At 40.3% G+C, this 22,401-nt stretch overlaps 2 protein-coding genes and 1 pseudogene across 5 annotated transcripts in view; 2 read left to right on the forward strand and 1 right to left on the reverse strand.

The window, feature by feature from the left end:
• KAT6A (lysine acetyltransferase 6A) overlaps window positions 1-16,118 on the reverse strand; it is a 134,290-nt gene extending 118,172 nt beyond the window's left edge. For 2 of the 3 annotated variants that reach the window (XM_066237413.1, XM_066237411.1), the window contains exons 1-2: window positions 15,998-16,118; window positions 12,564-13,472 (exon numbers count right to left, since the gene is read on the reverse strand). In XM_066237413.1, the coding sequence (XP_066093510.1) occupies window positions 12,564-13,163 (600 nt within the window). In that variant the 5' untranslated portion in view covers window positions 13,164-13,472; window positions 15,998-16,118. Of the gene's footprint in view, window positions 1-12,563; window positions 13,473-13,779; window positions 13,868-15,997 lie in introns of all 3 variants that reach the window. The other variant, XM_066237412.1, reaches the window with a different exon arrangement.
• Window positions 3,387-4,281, forward strand: LOC136308292 (protein phosphatase inhibitor 2 pseudogene; annotated as a pseudogene).
• AP3M2 (adaptor related protein complex 3 subunit mu 2) overlaps window positions 15,619-22,401 on the forward strand; it is a 73,532-nt gene continuing 66,749 nt past the window's right edge. The window contains exon 1 of one of the 2 annotated variants that reach the window (XM_066237416.1): window positions 15,619-15,765. The gene's annotated coding sequence lies outside the window, so the exon portion shown is untranslated. Of the gene's footprint in view, window positions 15,766-15,997; window positions 16,083-22,401 lie in introns of those variants that run through there. The other variant, XM_066237415.1, reaches the window with a different exon arrangement.

The raw sequence follows: 22,401 nt of genomic DNA on the forward strand, positions 1-22,401 counted from the left end.
AGCAGTGGATAGTGTCAACCTGAAACACCAAGGTTGCCAGTTAGAAACTCTGGGCTTGCCTGGTCAACTCACATACAACAAAGCAAGCAATGAACAACTAAAGTGAAGCAACTATGGGTTGATATGTCTCATCCCCCCACCCCTCTATAAAATAAACAAAATCTTTAGCCTGACCGATGGTAGAGCAGTGGATAGAACATTAACTTGGAATGCTGAGGACCCAGGTTCAAAACCCCAAGGTCTCCGGCTTGAGCAGCACTCATCCAGCTTGAACGCGGGCTCACCAGCTTGAGTGTGGAGTCACCGGCTTGAGCATGGGATATTCAACATGATCCCATGATTGCTGGCTTGAAGTCCAAGGTCGCTGGCTTGAGCAAGGGGTCAATGACCCGACTGGAGTCTCCCCCCACCCCACACCCCCATAGCCCCATCAAGGCACGTATGAGAAGCAATCAATGAACTATAAGGTGATGTTTCTCATCTCTCTCCCTTCCTGTGTCTGTCTCTTTCTCTCTCATAAAAAAAAAAACAACAAATCTTTTTTAAAAAGTAAATGGAATGTAAAACAATGTTGGCCCATGTGTCAAAATGAACTAAATAAAAAACAAGCACCAAGGATAAAGAGAAAGATAATGTATTTTGCATATATTCATTTTCCATTTGGTGTTTTATGAGCAGCAATAATAAAGATTTGTACTATTAAACATTTTTAAAGAGCTATTATATAAATATATTATGCCTATAAAATAACCATGCAAAGTTCTTCTGAGACTTCAGTAAGAAAGTACATGTTAAAGCAGTCAGAACAGTATCCAACACATTGCTAGCCCTTAACAAATGTTAGCTATTAGTACATTTCTATAAGCAACTGCTTACATTCCCTTGACTTACTGGTATAACAGGGCAAAGAAAGAGGTGAAGATGGAAGAGACTTTGCATGGGGTATGGGGGGAACAATGCGGTGTATAGAGGGTGTTATATTGAATTGGACACTTGAGACCACGTCAACACAATAAATTTAAAAATAAAATTATTTTTAAAAAGAGATGAATATAGTTAGATCCTCTAGATCTCTATTCCTGAAGCATTTTACGTCTTTATTAATTTCTTCTCTTTATTTCATCATTTAGGCACTGCCCCATAAAAGAGTAAAGTGCTAGTAACTCTAAGTATAAGAAAAATGTTTAGGTATGAGCATACAAGTTTTGGGTACATTAGTTTCGATTAGCAATGACTAAACCTAAGGTGGTTCAGCAGCTCAAGTTTTCTCTCAGGGTGTGTTATAGGGTTGAAAATCACACTGAGCTCATAGGCTAACTAGAAGACCAAAAAATATCTGTAGAATGGATTGTATTTAAACATTCACTGCATTACAAACATCTGCCAGAGTTACTTATAAATTTCTGTTTTGGTCTTTTTTTATATGAACAAGTCTGATGACACAGTCAATTCCTAACCACATTTATACTTAATCTACATCAATGACTAGTTAATAACAAATTTTTATTTCTAGCCAGCCTTTCCTCAGAGAGCAGAACATTTAAAGTCACCAAAAAATGGTATAAACACTGATGTAAGAAATGTATAAAAAGCATAATTGTTGAGATAATCTGCAAGTTCAGTAACTTTATAAAATCGACATTATCCATGTCACTATGTTCTTGTCGTGACATAAAAGATAAAATCTACTACATATGGTTAGGATAATTTTCTCTAAAATAATTCTTCTTTACTTAAAGACTGATATATCAGCATCATCCTCCTTTCTTCCTCCATAATGACAGAATTAAAACTTGTAATTTAAAGTTTCCTAATAACACAAAATACACTTGTTTGCATGCTCTCATAAAAAAATCTTTATACTTTAAATTGAGAATTTTTTCCACATATTTACTACTAATTTATCTATTAACAGTTTTTTAGCATCTTTTGTTTTCAGATAGTTGGGGTGGTTGTATTTTTTGTTTCCTTAAGTGAACAATCATTCTGTCAAGCAATCAACACATCCCTGAATTTTTTTTTAACACATCCCTGAATTTAATAACATAAATAATTACTAAAAACTATCATAGGAACAGGATATGAATATGAAGCTTATAAATATAAACAATTTCATAACATCATTGTTCTAACACATGAAATGTGAAACAATTTTATGCTAAGTTATAGGCTCTTTCCAAATAGCTAAATCAAAACTTTATCACTTTTTAACTCTCAATAACTTAAAAAACTTATTTCCATTCTAATCAGCATCTCTACACCAAAAATCTAAGTTCCTGCCTGACCAGGTGGCAGCGCAGTGGATAGAGCGTCGGACTGGAATGTGGAGGACCCAGGTTTGAGACCCCAACGTCGCCAGCTTGAGCATGAGCTCATCTGGTTTGAGCAAGGCTCACCAGCTTGAGCCCAAGGTTGCTGGCTCGAGCAAGGGGTCACTCGGTCTGCTATAGCCCCCACCCCGGTCAAGGCACATATGAGAAATCAATCAACGAACAAATAAGGAACCACAATGAAGAATTGATGTTTCTCATCTCCCTTCCTGTCTGTCTGACTCTGCCTAAAAAAAAAAAAAAAAATCTAAGTTCCTACTTATTCCATGAAATTTAAAATGCCAAATTTCAGTAACAAAGTAATTAGACTATGCTGTCTGCCTTAATCCTAAACAGGACCTAAATCCTAAATATTCACGGTATGCATATAAATGTTTGTTGAATAAATAATAAATTAATAAAGTAAATGAGCAAATTATCTTATAGTTATATTTCAAAAAGAAATTTGCAAAGAGGAAGTTATTTAAACTAGTTACACACTGTCACCTTTATGTATATCACACAATTTAAGGGAAAGCAACATTTTGTCCCAAATGAAAGCACTCTATTACAGCCATGCATCCAATCCCAGACTGTAAATGATAAATTTTAGTGACAACTTGAAAATTAATAAGCCTAGAAATTATTTTTAAGAAAAAATAGCCCTGGCTGGGTGGCTCAGTTGGGTAGAGCATCACCCGGAAGCACAGAGGTTGCCGGTTTGATCCCCAGTCAGGGCACATACAGGAACAGACTGATGTTCCTGTCTCTCTCTCTAAAATCAATAAATTTTTTAAAAAGAAAAAGGAGGAAAGAAAGAAAACAAAAAGTTATGTAGACAAACTTTTTTTTTAATGCACGTCAGGTATACAAAACTAGATTATTCATTATCTTTGGTCTCTGATATATTCTTATCATGGTTTAAAGTCAGTTTTAGACTTCATTCTATGATAGAGAAAAAGGGACACAAACAATGGGGTAAGGGAGGAATGTGTCCTTTTTCACATTTAGAGAATGTGCTATGAAGTTAACGCCAAGATCATTCACAAGAGCCACCAGCTGCGTGGTGTTGGCTAGATGCCAAAGGGTCGGGATTGTCGCGACTCTGGTAGCTGTCTTCACAATAGCAGGAGCGGCCACTTTAGCCCCAAGTGGGCTCGCGGCTGCCTGGCAAGTCTCAGCTGGTGCCTAGCCCTTTCCTTCCTGGACCCAATGCCAGGCAGCAACCCTGAGCCAACCACCAAGTTGGCAGGCAATGGCGGCTTGATGGCCTTGCACTGGCCCATAAAGGGGATCCTGAAGAACAAGAGCTCTACAACTTCTGTGATGGCCTCAGCCAAACAGCAGCCTGGCAGAAATGTCAATGAAGAACTGAGTAAAAAATCCCAGAAGTGGGGTGAAAGAACATCCTAGCAATTTAAACAAAGACTATGGTTTAATGAAAACAGATGAACCAAGCACTCTACCATAGTATGACAGGTGATGATGAAGATGCACTGAGTAATTCAGAAACCATTGAAGCCCTGATCCCAGATATGTTAGCTAAGAAATTAGCTGCTGCTGAAGGCTTAGAGCCAAAGTACTGGGTTCAGGAACAAGAAAGCAGTGGAGATGAAGAACAAGAAAAAAAGCAACAGTTTGAAATGAAAAGGAAGTTTCACTACAATGAAGGACTGAATATTAAATTAGCCAGGCAATTAATTTCAAAAGACGTACATGATGATGAGGAAGATGAAGAAATGTCAGACACTGCAGCTGGAAAAAGTATGAATATGGAAGAATCAAATCAAGGATCTACTACTACAGGTGACCAACTGCAAAACAAATCACCTAGTCCTACTTCATAGAAGAGATTTGTTCAACACTGTAATTGTCGGATACAAACCCTATTACTATATTATACTCCTTCTTGTTCTCTACAATTCATGACTTAAGTACCAAAATGTATACCAGTTATTATATGTTGCCAAGAATTAAATAACTTGAGAGACTAATTAGACTGAAAATGCCTAACTGATATATTATTCTTGTGCGTAGTACTTCACCACAAATACAGCATAATACAATCAGTCCAAACCAGTGTTTTGTAAGAACACTGGTTAACTTGTATAACATATTAGATAGCTTTTTATGTTTAGAGGTTAAACAATGTCTTGGAGAAGGGCAGGGGATCTCACTGATTTTCTTTACTTCTAAATGTAATAGTTCTTACAAAATGTTTTATTTTTCATCAAAATCCAATTGGAACAGGCTGATATTCAGCCTGAAAAGTATTTTAACAGACACCTCAACTTGATTTATCTGTTAGATCGAAAAGTATTGGCCTGACCAGGTGATGGCGCAGTGGATAGAGCCTCGACCTGGGACATAGAGGACCCACGTTTGAAACCTCAAGGTCTCTGGCTTGAGCGAGGCTCATCCGGCTTGAGCTCAGGTTCACCAGCTTGAGCACGAGGTCGCTGGCTTGAGTGTGAGATCATAGATATGACCCCATGGTTGCTGGCTTGACCCCAAAGGTTGCTGGCTTGAGCCCAAGGTCAATGGCTTGAGCAAGGGGTCACTGCTTCAGCTGGAAACCGCCCCCCCCCGCACTTGTCAAGGCACATATGAGAAAGCAATCAAAGAACTAAGGTACAGCAATGAAGAACTGATTTCTCATCTCTCCCTCTTCTTGTCTGTCTGTCCTTATCTGTCCCTCTCTGGCAAAAAAAAAAGAAAGAAAGAAAAAAGTGTTATAAGAGTTTCTGTTGCATCTTCTGGCCTACTACCTTTAATATTTCTTTTGAGTTTTTTTATGTTTACAATAAAAGGACTGAACTTTTCTTACCAAAACTAGCTTTATTTACAAATAAATTATCAGGTTATACTTGCACTAACATCTGGCTCTTTTTTTGTACACTTCGATTGGCAGACTTCAGATCATTTTTTAAAATAAATATAATTCTAATGTTATCTCAGCATTCCCTTTATGTACGTGTCCTAACCACCTGCCTTTGTTTCTTACTTCTTCCTACTTATTCCCAAATAAGAATCCTTTATCTTTACTGACTTTCATAAAAATTGTCATGACATTAAAGACTCTTCTCTCACATATTCTATAATTTGCTGCAACAATGAAAATCTTATTTTGACGACCAATGCATATTTTTTTCTTCTACTACATGGAGAAAATGAAATTTGATTGCAGCAGTACTATAGACAGGAAATACAATTCAAAGGCAGAATTTCTACACCACTCTGATTTACAGCTTGCTAATTAAATTGCTATTACTAGTTTATTGTTTCACTTAAATAGACCTTAGAAAACAACTGAGGTATTTTTTGCATGATGAGAGAATTTAAACAGTGAATATGATGATAGTTCCTGAATGTACAGGCAGAAGCAATCCTGAACACTTTTTAATTTAAAAACTTTATTCCCTACTTTAAGAGACTGTGATCATGTATACTATGACAAACGTCCTTTATTCTTCTTACACAGTAGAATTGAGATATTTTTTTCCCTGAAATAAAGTGCATTTCCTATGTATCTTGGTTTAGTGATAGTTTCATTTTTAGGCAATTATTTGTATTTTAATTTTTGTTAGTACCCAGAGAATGCATTATATAAACAGACTTTTTAAATAATTTCTATATATTGTATATATGAAATGGCTTTTATTGAATAGCTTATTTTCCACTTCACAAATTTATAGAAATATCAGTATATCAAAATAAATAAAATCAGGAGAATTCTGTTATTATAATATTTTTATTATTTTTAATGTCTTTTTTAAAAAATGGGATCCAGTCAAAGCACTTCTGAACTGTAGGTCTAGATTTTCTAAATATAACATGTTAGCTACAACTACCACAAAATGGTGTTTATCTCTGCTTTTTGAAATTAGAATGTTGAGATATTCTTACCTGTTTAAACCCATTTGGGCAGATTTAAACTTATACGTGTTTGTACATAATGTTCATGCACACAGGTCTCTATTTTTAGTTTTCTCATTGTGATTTCTTAGTATCCACATACTCTTTATTTGTAGAAAAACTTGCTGTATAGTAAAGAAGAGGTAAGACCTTTAACAACAGATTTGATGTTTTCTACAAACCATTTCTTGAAACTTCAATCACAGGCAAATTTATATTTCATTTTAGCAAGTGTAGACAGTTAAATCAGGGGAGTAAGACACAGTATGCCCTGTATGGTTGTAGGTAGTTGACTGTAATTGAGTAAAACTGCTTTCATCAAGTCATGAGTTCCTCATTTACATGGTATTGGACCATAAAAAAATGAACTGTTGCCCTGACCGGCTGGCTCAGCGGTAGAGCATCTGCCTGACGTGTGGAAGTCCTAGGTTCAATTCCCGGCCAGGACACAGAGGAGAAGCGCCCATCTGCTTCTCCACCCTTCTCCCTCTCCTTTCTCTCTATCTCTCTCTTTCCCTCCTGCAGCCAAGGCTCCATGAGAGCAAAAGTTGGCCCGGGCGCTGAGGACGGCTCCATGGCCTCCACCTTAGGCGCTAGAATGGCTCCCGTTGCAGCGGAGCAATGCCTCAGATAGGCTGAGCATCGCCCCCTGGTGGGCATGCCAGGTGGAGCCCAGTTGGGCACATGCAGGAAGCTGTCGGTCTCTCTGCCTCCCCGCTTCTCACTTCAGAAAAAATACCAAAAAAAAAAAGAACTGTTATGATTCAAGTTAGATTTTTCTTTGGAGAAAGTTATCTGTCAATGTTCCATTCTAGCCAAGGCAGATTTTATATTCAGCTTTTTAATCAATATCACTGCCTCTGCTTAACTCTTGGTGTCATATTTTCTGTTCATTTGCCAGTCTGAAATTCAGCAGAGAAGTTCTTTAAAATAAAATAGTATAAATGGATTGTTAAACTAAGAATAACTTGAAGTTGAAGATTAAAGCAAAGTGCCACTTTCCCTAGACTTTTATTTTGTTTACATTTTCCCACTTTTATGTTGTTTACATTTTCCCCTTTAAATTGGTACACTAAACACTGTGATAAAATATAGTGATATGACAAAAAAAAAGAACATTCACAAATATGTATTTGTGTGCAGTGATAGGCATTAATCATAACTCCCAAGAGACAGTAGGGATAGCTATTACAACCAATCTGGAGCCAGTCTGCCCAAGTTCAAATCCTAGCTCTGTCACCGAATATCTTGGCTTGGACATGCTGCTGAACCTCTTTTATGCCCAGTTTCTTCATCTGTAAAGTAACAGTACCTACCTGCCCTCACTGAGTTGTGTAAGGATTAAATGAATTAATAAAATTAGCTTCAAAGTAATGGCTGGTGCACATTAAACACATCATTAAGTTAAATAAACTCACCATAAACTTCCACAACCTAAAGCTAGCTCAGACATTTCTCTCAGAACATGGGTTAAACTTTTAAACCACAGTATCCCACAGTTTTTCCTCACTATCTAAACATGTGAGATAGTTAAGTTCAAGTGTATTCACAAAAACTCTTAAATATATTTCTATACAGCTAATCTCATTGAAAAGAGCAAAACCACTCAGCTGTTGAAAATCTAACATACACTTCTACAGTTCCTTCCAAAGGTTAAGGTAAAAAAATAAATAAAAAGTTAGAATTGAGCCTAACCGGGTGGTGGCACAGTGGATAGAGCATCGGACTGGGATGCGGAAGACCAAGGTTCGAGACCCCGAGGTTGCCAGCTTGAGTGCGGGCTCATCTGGTTTGAGCAAAAGCTCACCAGCTTGAGCCCAAGGTCGCTTGCTCCAGCAAGGGGTTACTTGGTTTGCTGAAGGCCCGCGGCCAAGGCACGTATGAGAAGGCAATCAACGAACAATTAAGGTGTTGCAATGCGCAACAAAAAAAAATGTTAGAATTGATACAGAAAAAGGTGAAGAGGAACTTGCTCAAGTCACTCCCTATAGTCCCTAAATTTCATCTCTCACCCCACTGCTGGCCAGGACAATAGATAATATTTGCATTCCAGAGAAAATAACACCATTTCAGTTCCAAGCCCTTTCAGTTTCAAGCAGAGTGCCTGGCCCATAGTGAGTTCCCAATACCTTTTTGAATTAATGTCTAAAACTGAAGCTACTTCTCTACACTTTCCTTTCTCCATCAAAAATATACTCTGCATAATTTTTTTTTAAATATCTAGGTTCAGCCTGACCAGGCAGTGGCACAGTGGATAGAGCTTTGGCCTAATACACTGAGGACCCAGGTTTGAAAGCCTGCAGGCTCATCTGGCTTGAATGTGGACTCACCAGCTTGAGCATGAGGGTCTCTGGCTTGAACATGGGGTCATAGACATGACCCCATGGACACTGACATGGGCCCAAAAGTCTCTGGCTTGAAGCCCAGGGTCGCTGGCTTGAGCAAGGGGTCACTGGCTTGGTTGGAGCCCCCCAAGGCAAGGCACATATGAGAAAGCAATCAGTGAACAACTAAAGTGCTGCAACTACGAGTTGATATTTCTTATCTCTCTCCTTTCCTGTTCGTGTCTCTCTGTCTCTGTCTCTCTCTCTTGCTAAAATATAAATATATTCATAATAGCAAGCCAATCAACACCACATAAGAAGCCACTGGGTAGTTTTAAAAAAAGGAAAGTATAGTAGTTAAGATACAATAAAAAAAGACATACACAGTAATCTGTGTAGAAGAGAATTAATTCTTCAACCTACAGTTCATCGTATTATGATTCTGAATGTGAGCTTTTCTCACATTCAAGAAAGTCACTCAGGAAATTCACTACTAAAACTAAGACTACATTTAAAAATATAAACAACATGACCAGGCGGTGGCACAGTCAATAGTGTTGGCCTGGGACACTAAAGACCCAGGTTTTCCCCTAGGTCGCCAGCTTGAGCACTGGCTCATCAACTTGAGCACAAGGTCACCAGCTTGAGCGTGGGATCATAGACATGACCGCATGGTCACTGGTTTGAGCCCAAGGTCATCACTGACTTGGCTGGAGCCCTCCCCATCCCCATCAAGGCACAAATGAGAAAGCAATCAATGAACAACTAAGGTGCAACAATGAAGAATTGATGCTTCTCATCTCTCCTTTCCAGTCTGTCTGCCCCTGTCTCTCTCGCTAAAAAATAAAATATAAATACAAAGAGATCCCATCAACTCTAATTTTGTAGATACTATCATAAAATTAGTTTCTTAATAAGACCAGTACACATAGAAAGACGTATACTCAATGAAACTCAATTTCCCTAAATGTATACTCCAAATTTAGTTACTTCAGTTAACAACACTATATATTAACATTATGTAACAAAAGACACACTTCTAGCCAAAGCACACCAGCAGATCTCTACTAAATAAAGTTCAGCTCAGCTGCAAAATAAAAATTGTTGAGTTGGTTAGATGGTTCTTAAGGTCCCTTTCAAAATCCTAATGTAACAGGATTCAGATTTGTCTCATATGCACTACACTAAACTACCTTTTATTTATTTAAGATTTTACTGATTTGAGAGAGAGAGAGAGAGAGAAGGGGAGAGGGGGAGGAAGGGAAGGAGGGAGGGAGGGAGGGAGGGAGGGAGGGAGGGAGGGAGGGAGGGAGGGAGGGAAGGGCGGAGGGGGAAACAACTCACAGTAGTTGCTTCTTGTAAGTGCCTTGACTGGGCAAACCTGGAGTTTCGAACCAGTGACCTCAGTATTCCAGGTTGACACTCCATCCACTGCACCAGGCTAAACTACCTTTTAAAAATATGCACAACTGACACTTCATGTATAGCTAATATTTTTAAAAATTAAAATATTTAACTCAAGCAAGGAAAATTATAATATAAGCAAGCACCTAGGTGTTGTTCTAACAAGAATTTATAATACCCAATTCACAACTTTGACAATGAATTCATTCTAAACTATAAATTATTCCGTTTCCATGCAGTTAATCTGTACATTATTTTTTTAATTGTAGTAATAAAGTTATATTTAATTTCACTTCAGCCATGTAAGAAATAGTTCTAACAGATAAGAGTTCTCATAACACTGAACAAAAGAATAAAGCATTTTAAGTTACTTGTCTACCTTGAATATTCAATAATACGCTCTCAATAAATGCTTAAATGATAATGCCATTTTATGAATGAGTTTTTATCAGAATAATCTAAAGAGTATTAAAATTAAGAAAATGTTTCTATTTCAAAGTTCACAGAGAAATTTTTACCCTAAAATAGATCTCTTAAAACTTCAAAAAAATAATTATATTTTGAAATAATTAATATTAACTTTACAATTCTCATTCTAGAAGCAGACCCCATGATCTTAAGCAAAATGAAGATTATTTTACTATTGTATACATACTATACAACTTAAATTCCTACCACTTTCCACAGAACTACAATTTGGAGCAACTGAAATAAATATACAGCTAGGACACTACATCAATGTATAAAAACAGCTATTAACAAAATTCTCCTTATCTCCAAGCATCTACTTAAAGGCGCCTGACCAGGCGGTAGTGCAGTGGATAGAGCATCAGACTACAACGTGGAGAAGCCAGGTTCGAAACTCTGAAGTCGCTGGCTTGAGCAAGGGATCACTCGAGCTGCTGTAGCCCACCCTCCTCGCCCCCGATCAAGGCACATATGAGAAAGCAATCAATGAACAACTGAGGTGCCACAAAGAAGAATTGATGCTTCTCATCTCTGTCCCTTCCTGTCTGTCTGTCCCTACCTGTCCCTCTCTGTCTCTGTCACCAGAAAAAAAAAATCTACTTAAAGGCCAAAATTTAATGTTAAGAAGACATACTTTCAATTGCACAAACTAACAGCATAAAACAGCACAGGAAGGTGTATCATTTGTGCATCAAAACTCCCAACTCTCCTGCCTGACCAGGCGGTGGCGCAGTGTATAGAGCGTCGGACTGGGATGCAGAAGACCCGGGTTTGAGACCCCAAGGTCGCCAGCTTGAGCGCAGGCTCATCTGGCTTGAGCAAAAGCCCACCAGCTTGAACCCAAGGTCGCTGGCTCCAGCAAGGGGTTACTCGGTCTGCTGAAGGCCCACGGTCAAGGCACATATGAGAAAGCAGTCAATGAACAACTAAGGTGTTGCAACGCGCAATGAAAAACTAATGATTGATGCTTCTCATCTCTCTCCGTTCCTGTCTGTCTGTCCCTGTCTATCCCTCTCTCTGACTCACTCTCTCTGTAAAAAATTTAAAAAATAAAAATTAAAAAAAAAAAAACACAGCCTGACCTGTGGTGGCGCAGTGGATAAAGCACTGACCTGGAAATGCTGAGGTCACCGGTTCGAAACCCTGGGCTTGCTTGGTCAAGGCACATATGGGAGTTGATGCTTCCAGCTCCTCCTCCCTTCTCTCTCTCCTCTCTCTCTCCCTCTCTGTCTCTCTCTCTCCCTTCCTCTCTCCTCTCTAAAATGAATAAAAATTAAAAAAAAAATGTTTATTAAAAAAAAAAAAAAAAACCTCGCAACTCTCCTTAACTTTACTAACACAGGATACTGTATTCTGACCCATGCAATTACACCTGTCATAAATAATAATAACACTTAGGACTCATATGCAAAAAAAAATAATATACAAAAGAAAATTAGAATACAAACAGCAGAAATAAGAATTGCTAAATTTGCTTAGCTACTATTACAGGTCAGGAGAATCAGTCTCATTCCTAACGATAATCTGCAACAAAATGGGGAAAAAAACACAGGTTCTTAAAGTCACTTGCTTGTTTCAAACTCACACCTCCAGCATTTGGCTGCTCATTAAATCCAGCAGTACAGTACTATAAGAACTTTTATGCAACAGTTTGTATACTACATTTTTTATTATTATTCATTGACTTTAGAGAGACAGAGGAAGAGAAACAGAGAGAGAGGGACATTCATTTGTTATTCCACTTAGTTATTTATGCATTCATTGGTCCCTTCCCAAATACGTGCCTTGATGGGGAATCGAACCTGCAACTTTGGTGTTTCGGGATGACACTATAAAAGACTGAGCTTACTGACCAAGGCCTATAGTTGTACACTACTTTTTAAATCTAAACTAACAATTTTCTTTTAGGTAGATCAATAGTCTACACTTTGAATCTTAAGCATCAAATATCGTAAAGTATCAGAACAATTAGCATCTATTGAGTTCTCACACCTAGAACACACCAGTAAAAAACCAGAGCTGATCATTTCACAAGTCTAAAAACACAAAACTTGTGTAACTTCTAGATGAATTCCTAGAAACATGACTTCGTAGCATGCTACATCATCAGCTCTATGAACACTGATACATATACCATTCTCACCTTATCCTTTTCATGTGGAAGGAGTGACACTGGAGGTAAAGAGGAAAGAGACTCACAACTCTCTTTTGCATCCACATTGGTTCCTTTAGTGTTGAGCCGATAAAGGGGTCCATCTTTAAGGAGTCTGCCATGGCCAATGGCGCGTTTAATAGCCAATCGTAACTGCTGGTGAAAACCAGAGGCAGCGCTGCCTCCAAACAATGCAGACACATCCTTCTGACCTTTCAAAAATCGTTCAATGCTTTTCAAAGTTGAGCCACTGGCCTCTGCCAAACCATCAATTGCCCGCTTGATCAACTTATTCCAATCTACATTTTGTTTATTGTCCAATTTTCCATGGTTTCGAGGTTTAGGAAGTGCTATTCGCCCAGGATTATCCGGATCTTTATAGGAATTGAGACCTTTATTTGAAACTTTTAAAATTGTTCCATCTTTAACACTCAACTCCAATTGTTCTAAAACAGTTTTACGATCCAAGCCATGGGATGAAGACACTGCATTGCATATCCTTTCTTCTGAAGGACGCTGTTTCTGCTTCTTCACTTTTTTGATGGCCTCCAAAATCCATTCCGTATACAGTGGGTTAGCGAGTTTTACCATGGTGAAGGATTCGTATATCCATAGAGTCGTTATCCCTTATCTTGATGCTGAGTAAGCTTTACACCATGGAAAACAACATTCTCGGAGTCTGGGAACCAGTTAACCATAGCATACAAGTTTTCTGGCCTAAGTCCTTCCTCCTTTCACAAAATAGACTGCCTCCCCACTTTAATATAGAAAGAGAAAAACCTGTTATTTGAAAAGTCTTCAAACTTCCCAGTATATTTCTCAATAGCACCACACATGGGTCTCTTCATAAAGTTGTAAAAGCTCAAGAACATTCCCAGCAGAAAAATGTGCATCTTATGCCTGAAAAACAATTAAAAACAAAGTCAGTTTTCTATGGAGGCCCATTTTGTGAATAAGCTATAACTGAAACATCCTAGTCTTTCAAAGCATTCAAATATCAAGTGTTTATTGAGCACCTGTAGGAGTTTTAATATGTTTCTATCAATATTCCAAAACAATCCCATATATAAACCACTGGGATGAAAAGAAATAGAAAAAGATGAATTAGGATACAATGAGGAAACAAAATGAGATACACTAGGAATGATCTTAGGCTACAAGTAACTAGAGGGTACTATCTAGTCTGTACTCCACAGTCTCTGCTCACCAGTCTATGAACTGAAACTCTTGCTTGACATCTCTCCCCAAGAAACTATTCAGCACTTCATCAAGTATCTGGATTGGTAGAAAGAATCCTGTAATGAAAGTAAGAGTGAATGTTTCATCTTTTAAAATGCCAGATTCAGATTGGATAAAAACAGTCAATAAGTCTCAGATGGAAAACCACTGAGAAAAATGTAACCGTTTCATGTATTAAAGAAACAACAAATACATAGACCAAGTTCATATTTTAAGTACAATATTACTTTAAATATTTCAAATAGAAACAAAAAATAATACTGAATATAGTCAAGTATGACAAGAATGTACTTAATGTGTTTTTAAATAATCCAATTTCATTCAAATTTTAAGAATTACATGCTGATAGCTTATACTTGGAGGGAGTGACAACTGTCAAAATGTTCATAACCAATCTACAAACTAGAAATGAGAAAGGCCCAGAATTGCTGTGTTCAAATGCACACACTATATATCAAATGTGTAGTATAGAAAAAAATGTATTCCGTTTGAAGGTCTAAAGAGATTTCATCCAGATCCAAGACTGCTGTCCTGAAATGAACATTAGTGAATAAACACAAACATATAAATATACTGCCTCTCCAGAATCAAAGTCAATATCATTCTTTCAGACAAAAGAATGTAGCAGATACAAATAAAAATCACCTAAATAATGAATTCTCAATCTAGATAACTCGTTTGCTTCCAAAAATAAATTGAACTTAAGTGTTTTTCAGACTTCTGCTTTTATTCTGAGGAGCCTTTACATTACAATATAAATGCTAGAAAAATGGCTCCCACAGCAATTATTCTTAAGAGTAGCATTAAAATCCAAAGGAAAGCCAACAGACATCAGGAAAAGGATAGTACTATTAACCCTGATAAGAAGAGAAAAGGCTGAAGTAAACACTCAAACCCGAGCTAAGATTTATTTTTACATTAGCTGACTAAAAAGAAGCCCCCTGAGAGAGCTATGCTTCATTTTGGTGACAGTCTAAAGAGGATAAAAATCATAGTAGTATTACTCCACGAAAGTTCATTATGTAGACATTAACGTGAAACTAAATGAAAAGCTACAATCTGAGTTTAAGAAGCTAGGAGCGTCCTAAGTAATGAAGCTCGCAGGTAAAAGAATGAATGACAGTTAATCATTGTCTCTGTGGCCGGGATTTTCATCAGTCTCCAGGTCTTCCGAAAGTAAAGCGCCTGCAGACTTGAACTTTTAACTCTGAAAAGTACACCAGCCGCTGGAGAGAAAGCACAACCTGCTTCCGACAGTCCGTCCCCGGTCTCCATTCCCCACCCCCAAACACATATTCGCGCTCTCTTTTTAAAAGAGCAAGAAACTTTAAAAACTTGAAACGGCACCACCCTGCAGCTCGCCAACGGGTACGCCTTTCCCATTTGATGGAAAAAGAACTCAAGGAGTAAATTAACAATGAAATCACGTGAAAGAGTTAAGAGCAATACATCTCCTATTTCCAGCTCCTTCAAATCCTAAACTCCGCAGAGGCCTCTTCCAAGGAGGGTTTGGGGCACGCAGGCTGCCCGGGAAGCCTGACAGGTTGGGCAGCTCCTGTCCAAACCGGCCGACGGTTGACAGGCAGCCCGCCGCCTCCCCTCCCGGCGCCCGGGCTGACAGCCCGACAGACACAACACCACACGTGCTGCCTCCTCCGCACCACAACACCCACCAGCCTGTCACCCCCACTTGCCGCCAAAGCCCCGCTGGGATCCCCGCACACCCGGCCGGAGAGCGAACGCCGGGGAGCGCCGGCAGGGGGGTGCTGCAGCCGGCAGGGGCGGCGAGCGGCCGGGCGCAGGTGGGGCCAGGGCGGTGGGCGCGCCCCCGAGGGAGAGTGGGCTCGCCGGCACAACCCAGCCCGAGGCTCCGCGGCCTGGGCCGCTCGCAGCCCGCCCACCCGCCGACACCTCCGGCTGCCCCCGGCCTGCGGGCGAGCGGCGAGAGCTTCAGGTCTGCAGCGCGCGAGCAGCGGGGCGGGTGGAGCCCGGCGCCGGCCTGGCGCGAGGGGGCGGCCGCGGCGCCCCATCCCGAGGCCTGGCGCAGAGCAGCGGGAGGCAGCGCAGGCCGCGGCGGGGCCTGCAGCGGCCGGCCGACCCCGCGAGGTGGCTGAGCGGCCCCCGGAGCGGCTCAGCCTTGGGCTCGACGGCCGGGGATGGCCGGGGATGAGCCCTCGGCTACTTACCGGGGGGGAAGAGAGCCGGGATCCCGGGGCCCCGGCCCGGACGGCGGAGATGCCCCAAACTGACACGGCCGCCATCTTGGAGACAGTGAGCTCCGGCCGGGGGGAGGGGAGCCGAAGCGGCGGAACAGCCGCGGGGGGAGGGGAAGCGTCGCGAGGGAACGGCTGCTAGGGGAGGGAGCGGGAACAGCCTGGGAGGGAGGTGAGGGGGAGGGGGAGGGAGAGAGCGCGAGGGAGGGGGGCGGCCGCGGAGCGGGAAGAGCTGGGCCGAGAGCCGGGAAAGGCCAGAGGGCGGGGTGGGATAGGAGGGAAGAGCCAGCCGGGCAGGTCACGTGGGGCCAGTACAAAAGGCCAAAGCTAAAGTGGGAGGAGGATCTGATGGGGCTGGAGGCCAACAACTCGGGCTCCTTCTTGGCTTTCTCACGCGGTTATGTCAGGCAGGTACTCGGGAGAGGAGGAGGGAGATGGTGTATCCCCATTACACAGCTGAGGAGACTGAGGATAGGCACATGGGTGGAGTAGCATCAGTGTGGCACGGAAATCCGGTGGCCAGACGGAACCTGAACTCTTGATGGCATCTGTGTTTACAGTTAGCAGATCCTCCCTCCCCACTTCTGTGCCCTCACCCCACTTCCACAGTGACTCTCCCGGAACCTGAGGTTAGGAGGTGGGGCGGCGGGGGAGGGGGGGTCAAGGGCGGGGAGGAAGTTGCCTCCCTTCATCCTTCCCTTTCTGCTGGCATCTCACCCTACACATCTCATTCCTAGTGTAGGAAAAAGAGTAGGTGCAGTGGGAAGGGTGCAGAGGGTAGACACTTAGACGCCCGTGTCAAGCGCTTTGTCAAGTCAGTGCAAAGATTTCATCCTCCCACAACTGAGACGTGTTGGGTCTTACTAGAGTCATTTTTATAACAAAACAGCCTAGACCAGGGTCCCAATACTTGTACAAGGTCACACAGCTGTTTTGTGGCACCCGTGTGAGTTTGGAGTCAAGATCTGTTTTATTCCAAACCCTGTCTTCTACTCATGCTGTATGCAAGTCTCTCTTGTCCGATATTAAGACTGAACCACAAACGGGCACTTTTTCTTGGCCTGTCTTCTACTGGCTACATGCCTGTTTCTTTGTCTTGTCTCTCATCTAGTTTAAACTCCTTGAGGCAGAGATTGAGTCATACTTTTTTTAAACCACATTCACTGGAAAAGCTGTAAATGACAAATGAAAAGATATTAAATGCTTAATAATTTTGCGTGTTTCCCTACTACAGACTTTTATCTGCTTCCTTACCCCTGAGTAGACTATCTCCCCTAACACTTCATTTTATCCCAGATTTGACTTTTAAAGACCACCCTTTCGCCTGAGGTGGTGGTGCAGTGAGTAGAGCGTGGGTCTGTGGGCCTGGGATGCAGAGGATGCAGGTTTGAAACCTCAAGTCGCTGGCTTGAGGGGGTGGGGTCTCACCAGCTTGAGCGCAAGGTCTCTGGCTTGAGAGCATAGACATAACCCCGTGGTGGCTGGCTTGAGTCCAAAGGTCCCTGGCTTGAAGCCCCGGATCATTGGCCTGGCTGGAGGCAGCCCTCTCACCTCTCCCTTCAAGGCATGTATGAGAAAGGAAGCAATGAATAACTTAAGGTGCCACAAGAACTGATGCTCTCATCAATCTCCCTTCCTCTCTCTCTCTCTCTCTCTCTCTCTCTCTTGCACTGCCTTTACTTTGATTTTTACTTCCTGAACCTTGTCTTGACCATTTGCCCTATTTGTTTGGCACTTGATGTGTGGTACCTTGTATACATTTTATTAATATAGTCCCATATATATGTTCTTCTAGGATGTCTCTTTGCATCTCCGTGGCAGTATTGTACAAGCAGTACGGACTAAAAAAAAAATTGCTAGTGAATGAACAATTTTAAGCCACTACGTGAGGTGGAATTTCTACCCCCAACACAAGCCCTTCCTTGTTTATACCTAAACCTATACAGTACTTTCTTATCTCTATAGTTTTTCTCCACTGTAACCCTAAGACTGTATAGAGACCATTCAATAATAACATAAAAACTTATATATCCAGATAATGGGCCAGCCAACTCAGTCCTAGCTGACACTGATAACATAAGTATACTGTAGTGTAATGAAATTTAGTGAATCACGCTCTATCACCCCTTCCTAACCCTATCCCCAAGTTAGAAGAGAAGTTTGGAGATGCAAGGTTATCTATAAGAATTCTTTCCATCCTAGATTAATCAGACAGGTGCATCCTCAAAAATGGAAGCTATTTGTAATGGAAATACACACAGGAAAGAAAAAAGTTGGGGAAGATTCTATTTTAGAGGAGTAAAGCAAGGTTTTTATTTCCCAGAGAGCACAGATAAAGTCCTGTTAACAGAAAGAAAGTGAGTTCTTCATGTGAGCTCAGTGTGTGCTCTTCAGAAGAAAAATAGTATATACATACATTGATGAGCTGTTTGCCTTTGGATAATTTGAAGGAAAACTAGCCACAACCATTCCTGTGAAAAGACCAAACTGGAGACGAAGCACATTGTAGCAGGAAGTTAAAACAATTTACAACAACAAAGCACAGTTTAGCTTTTCAAACAGCTTCCATAGAGAGTCTTTGCTTTATATTTGCATTATTTAGGGGCACATTCTGGAGCACTCCTCAAAATAAAAGGTCTGCATCAAAGATAAACTAAAATCCTTATCTTTTACATGTTAAAAAACAACCCATAGCACTGAAAGGACAGCTTTCCTTGCTTGAAAATTTACTTGGAATTCAGCCCTGCAGGGCTGCTGAAAGTTACTTTCCTCTTCTAGGTTTTGCTTTAGGAATTGCCTTTTCAGTTGTAGTTGCTAAGTACATACATTTTATGCAGTCTAGCTAGGCCTAAAATTGGAAGGTCGCTCTATCCTGGTTTCAACAGGAAAAAATTTTAGTCCATTTACATTTAATAGAATTACTGCTGTATTTGAATTTATGCCTACATCTTACCACCACTTACTTTATATCCCTTATTCTTTTGTTTCTTGCCTATTTTGAATTAAAATATTTTAATTAAACCATTAACCTCCTCTATTAGCTTATTAATTATACATCCTTTTAGAAATCTTAAAGATGACAGCATGCTTGTTTAACTTATTACACTCTAATATAAATCATTATTTATACCACTTTTCCAAGAATACTAAAACCTTAGAATGCTGTGCCTCCACTACCCTTCCCTTTTTGTGGTTTTTGTAGTTATGGATTTTAAGTGTACATATATTTTAAGCCACACAAAAGTTTATAATTATTGTTCTGTACAGTCAATAGTCATTATATCCACCCACAGATTTATCCCTTATGTTTCTCCTTGTTCTAATATACATTTATGAGCTCACTGGAATTTTTTTCTTCTGTTTGAACAATTCCTCTATTCAGAGTAGGTCTGCTAGTGACAAGTTCTCTCCATTTGGTTTCTCTTAATTTTATCTTTCATATTTTTGTTGAGTATAGCACTAGTTTGCCAAGTCCCCCACCCCCAGCACATTAAGGATGTACTTGTATCATTTTCTGGTTTCCATCACTCCTTTATTATGCTTTTCCTTCTGGCTCCCTTTAGAATTCTTTTTTTTTTTTTTTTAAGTTTTCCACAATTTTCGAATGATATGTCTAGATGTGGATTTCTTTGTATTCACCCAACTTGAGTTCATGAGTGGGATGAATGTCCCTAATCGAGCCCTTTGAATTATAGTAGCTTGTTGTTTTTTTTTTCTTTTGTTTTGTTTTTAGTAGCTTGATATTTTAAAATCTGTTTGAGAAAATTTTTAGACCTTATCTCTTCTTATGCCTCTTTCCCTTTTAAATCTTCAATTATACCTGTCAGAACTTTTTATTGTTTACCATTTGTATTTACTATCATCATTTTGGCCTCTGTTTTTGTGCATTAGTCTGTATATTTTCCTTTTTAAATTTTTTTATTTATTGATTTTAGAGAGAAAGAAACATTTATTTGTTCCACTTATTTATGCATTCATTGATTGATTCTTGTATGTGCCCTGACTGGAATCAAATCCACAACCTTAGCATATCAGGCTGATGTTCTAACCAGCTGAGGCAGGGGTCCCCAAACTATGCCCGCGGGCCACATGCGGCCCCCTGAGGCCATTTATCCAGCCCCCGCCGCAATTCTGGAAGGGGCACCTCTTTCATTGGTGGTCAGTGAGAGGAGCACAGGATGCAAAGCGTGGCGTCGCTCACGTACGGTACTACTTCCAGTGCTGCAAGATGCACATGTCACGGCTCTGGAAGCCCGTCATATCACTTGTTACAGCTAGAAGTGACAAATATAGAACCGCACATTGACCATCTCATTAGCCAAAAGCAGGCCTGTAGTTCCCATTGAAATACTGGTCAGTTTGTTGATTTAAATTTACTTGTTCTTTATTTTAAATTTTGTATTTGTTCCCGTTTTGTTTTTTTACTTTAAGATATGTGCAGTGTGCATAGGGATTTGTTTATAGTTTTTTTTATAGTCCGGCCCTCCAACGGTCTGAGGGACAGTGAACTGGCTCCCCTGTGTAAAAAGTTTGGGGACCCCTGAGCTGAGGTAACCAGTAAGGTTCCTGTATATTTTCTATTCCTCTAACTAAATCTTCTCTTAAATGTATCAAGTTCTTAATATTGGCCATTTTTAAGTTCTAGAATTTCCATAGAATTGTTTAAAAGTCCAATTCTTTTAGAGAAATTCTCCATCTTTTTATTTATCTTCTTCACCTTTGCCTATACAGTATTTTCTTGAACATATAAATCCTAGCTATTTTTTTTAATTTACCTTTTTTTTTTCTGCGAGAGAAAGAGACAGGAAGACAGAGATGAGAAGCATCAACTCATAGTTGCATCACTTTACTTTTCATTGACTGCTTCCCATACATGCCTTCACCAGGGGCTTCAGCTGAGCCAGTGACCCCATTGCCCAAGCCAGTGACTTTGAGCTTCAAACCAGCAACCATGGGATCATGTTGATGTTCCCATGCTCAGGGTGGCAACCCTGCACACAAGCTGGTGAGCCTGCACTCAACCTGGATGAGCCTGCGCTCAAGCCAGTGAACTTTGGGTTTCAAACCTATGACCTCACCATCCCAGGTTGATAGTCTATCCACTGTGCCACCTCTGGTAAGGTGATCCTAGCTATTTTAAATCTCTTTCTGATTATTACAATAGCTACATCTATCTTTTGTGGTTCTGTTTTTTGTTTTATTTTGTTTTGTTCTGTTTATTTATTGATTTTAGCAAGAGAAGGAGGGAAAGAGAGAGAAACAGGAACATGGATTTTTTTCCTGTATGTGCCTTGACCAGGGATCACACTGGCAACCTCTGGGCTTTGAGATGATACTGTAACCAACTGAGCCATCTGGCCAAGGCATGTGGGTCTATTTCTATGTATATTATTTCCATTGGTTTTTGGTCAGTTGAAGCAAATTAAATCTAATATTATAAATAATGGATAATATATTATGACTAACTGGATTTATCCCAAGATTGTAAGGCTGGGTTAGCACATGAAAATCAATTGATGTAATTCACCACCCTAGCAAACTGAACAAGAAAAAATTATATGATCATTTCAGTGGATATAGAATAAGCATTTGAAAAATCCAATATCTATTCCTGATTTAAATCTCTCAGCATATTTGGAATAACAGGGAACCTTTCTACACTGATAAAAGGCATTTATGAAAAATCGACATTCTTTTTTTTTTTTTTTTTTTACAGAGAGAATCAGAGAGAGGACAGAATCAGAGAGAGGAGGGACAGACAGACAGGAACGGAGAGATTTGAGAAGCGTCAATCATTAGTTTCTCATTGCACATTGTGACACCTTAGTTGTTCATTGATTGCTTTCTCATATGTGCCTTGACCACGGGCCTTCAGCAGACTGAGTAACCCCTTGCTCGAGCCAGCGACCTTGGGTCCAAGCTGGTGAGCTTTTTGCTCAAGCCAGATGAGCCCATGCTCAAGCTGGCGAACTCGGGGTCTTGAACCTGGGTCCTCCACATCCCAGTCCTATGCTCTATCCACTGCGCCACCGCCTCCTCAGACAGCTACATGATTCTTAATGGTAAAGACCAATACTTTTCCTCTGAAACATAAGACAAAGATGTCTGCTTTGTACTTCTATTCAACATTGTGTTCTATATTCTATTTTTAAAATTTTTAGATTTTATTTATTTATTTTTAGAGATAGAGGCAAGAGAGAGAGAGAGAAATGGGGAGAAACAAGAAGCATCAATTCCCATATGTGCTTTGACCAGGCAGGCCCAGAGTTTTGAACCAGCGACCTCAGTGTTCCAGGTCGACACTTTTATCCACCGTGCCACCACAGGTCAGGCCATGCTCTAGATTCAAGCCAGATGAGAAAGTCAAGAAAATAGAA

The sequence above is a fragment of the Saccopteryx bilineata genome, chromosome 6, assembly GCF_036850765.1.
Source record: "Saccopteryx bilineata isolate mSacBil1 chromosome 6, mSacBil1_pri_phased_curated, whole genome shotgun sequence".
NCBI lineage: Eukaryota > Metazoa > Chordata > Mammalia > Chiroptera > Emballonuridae > Saccopteryx > Saccopteryx bilineata.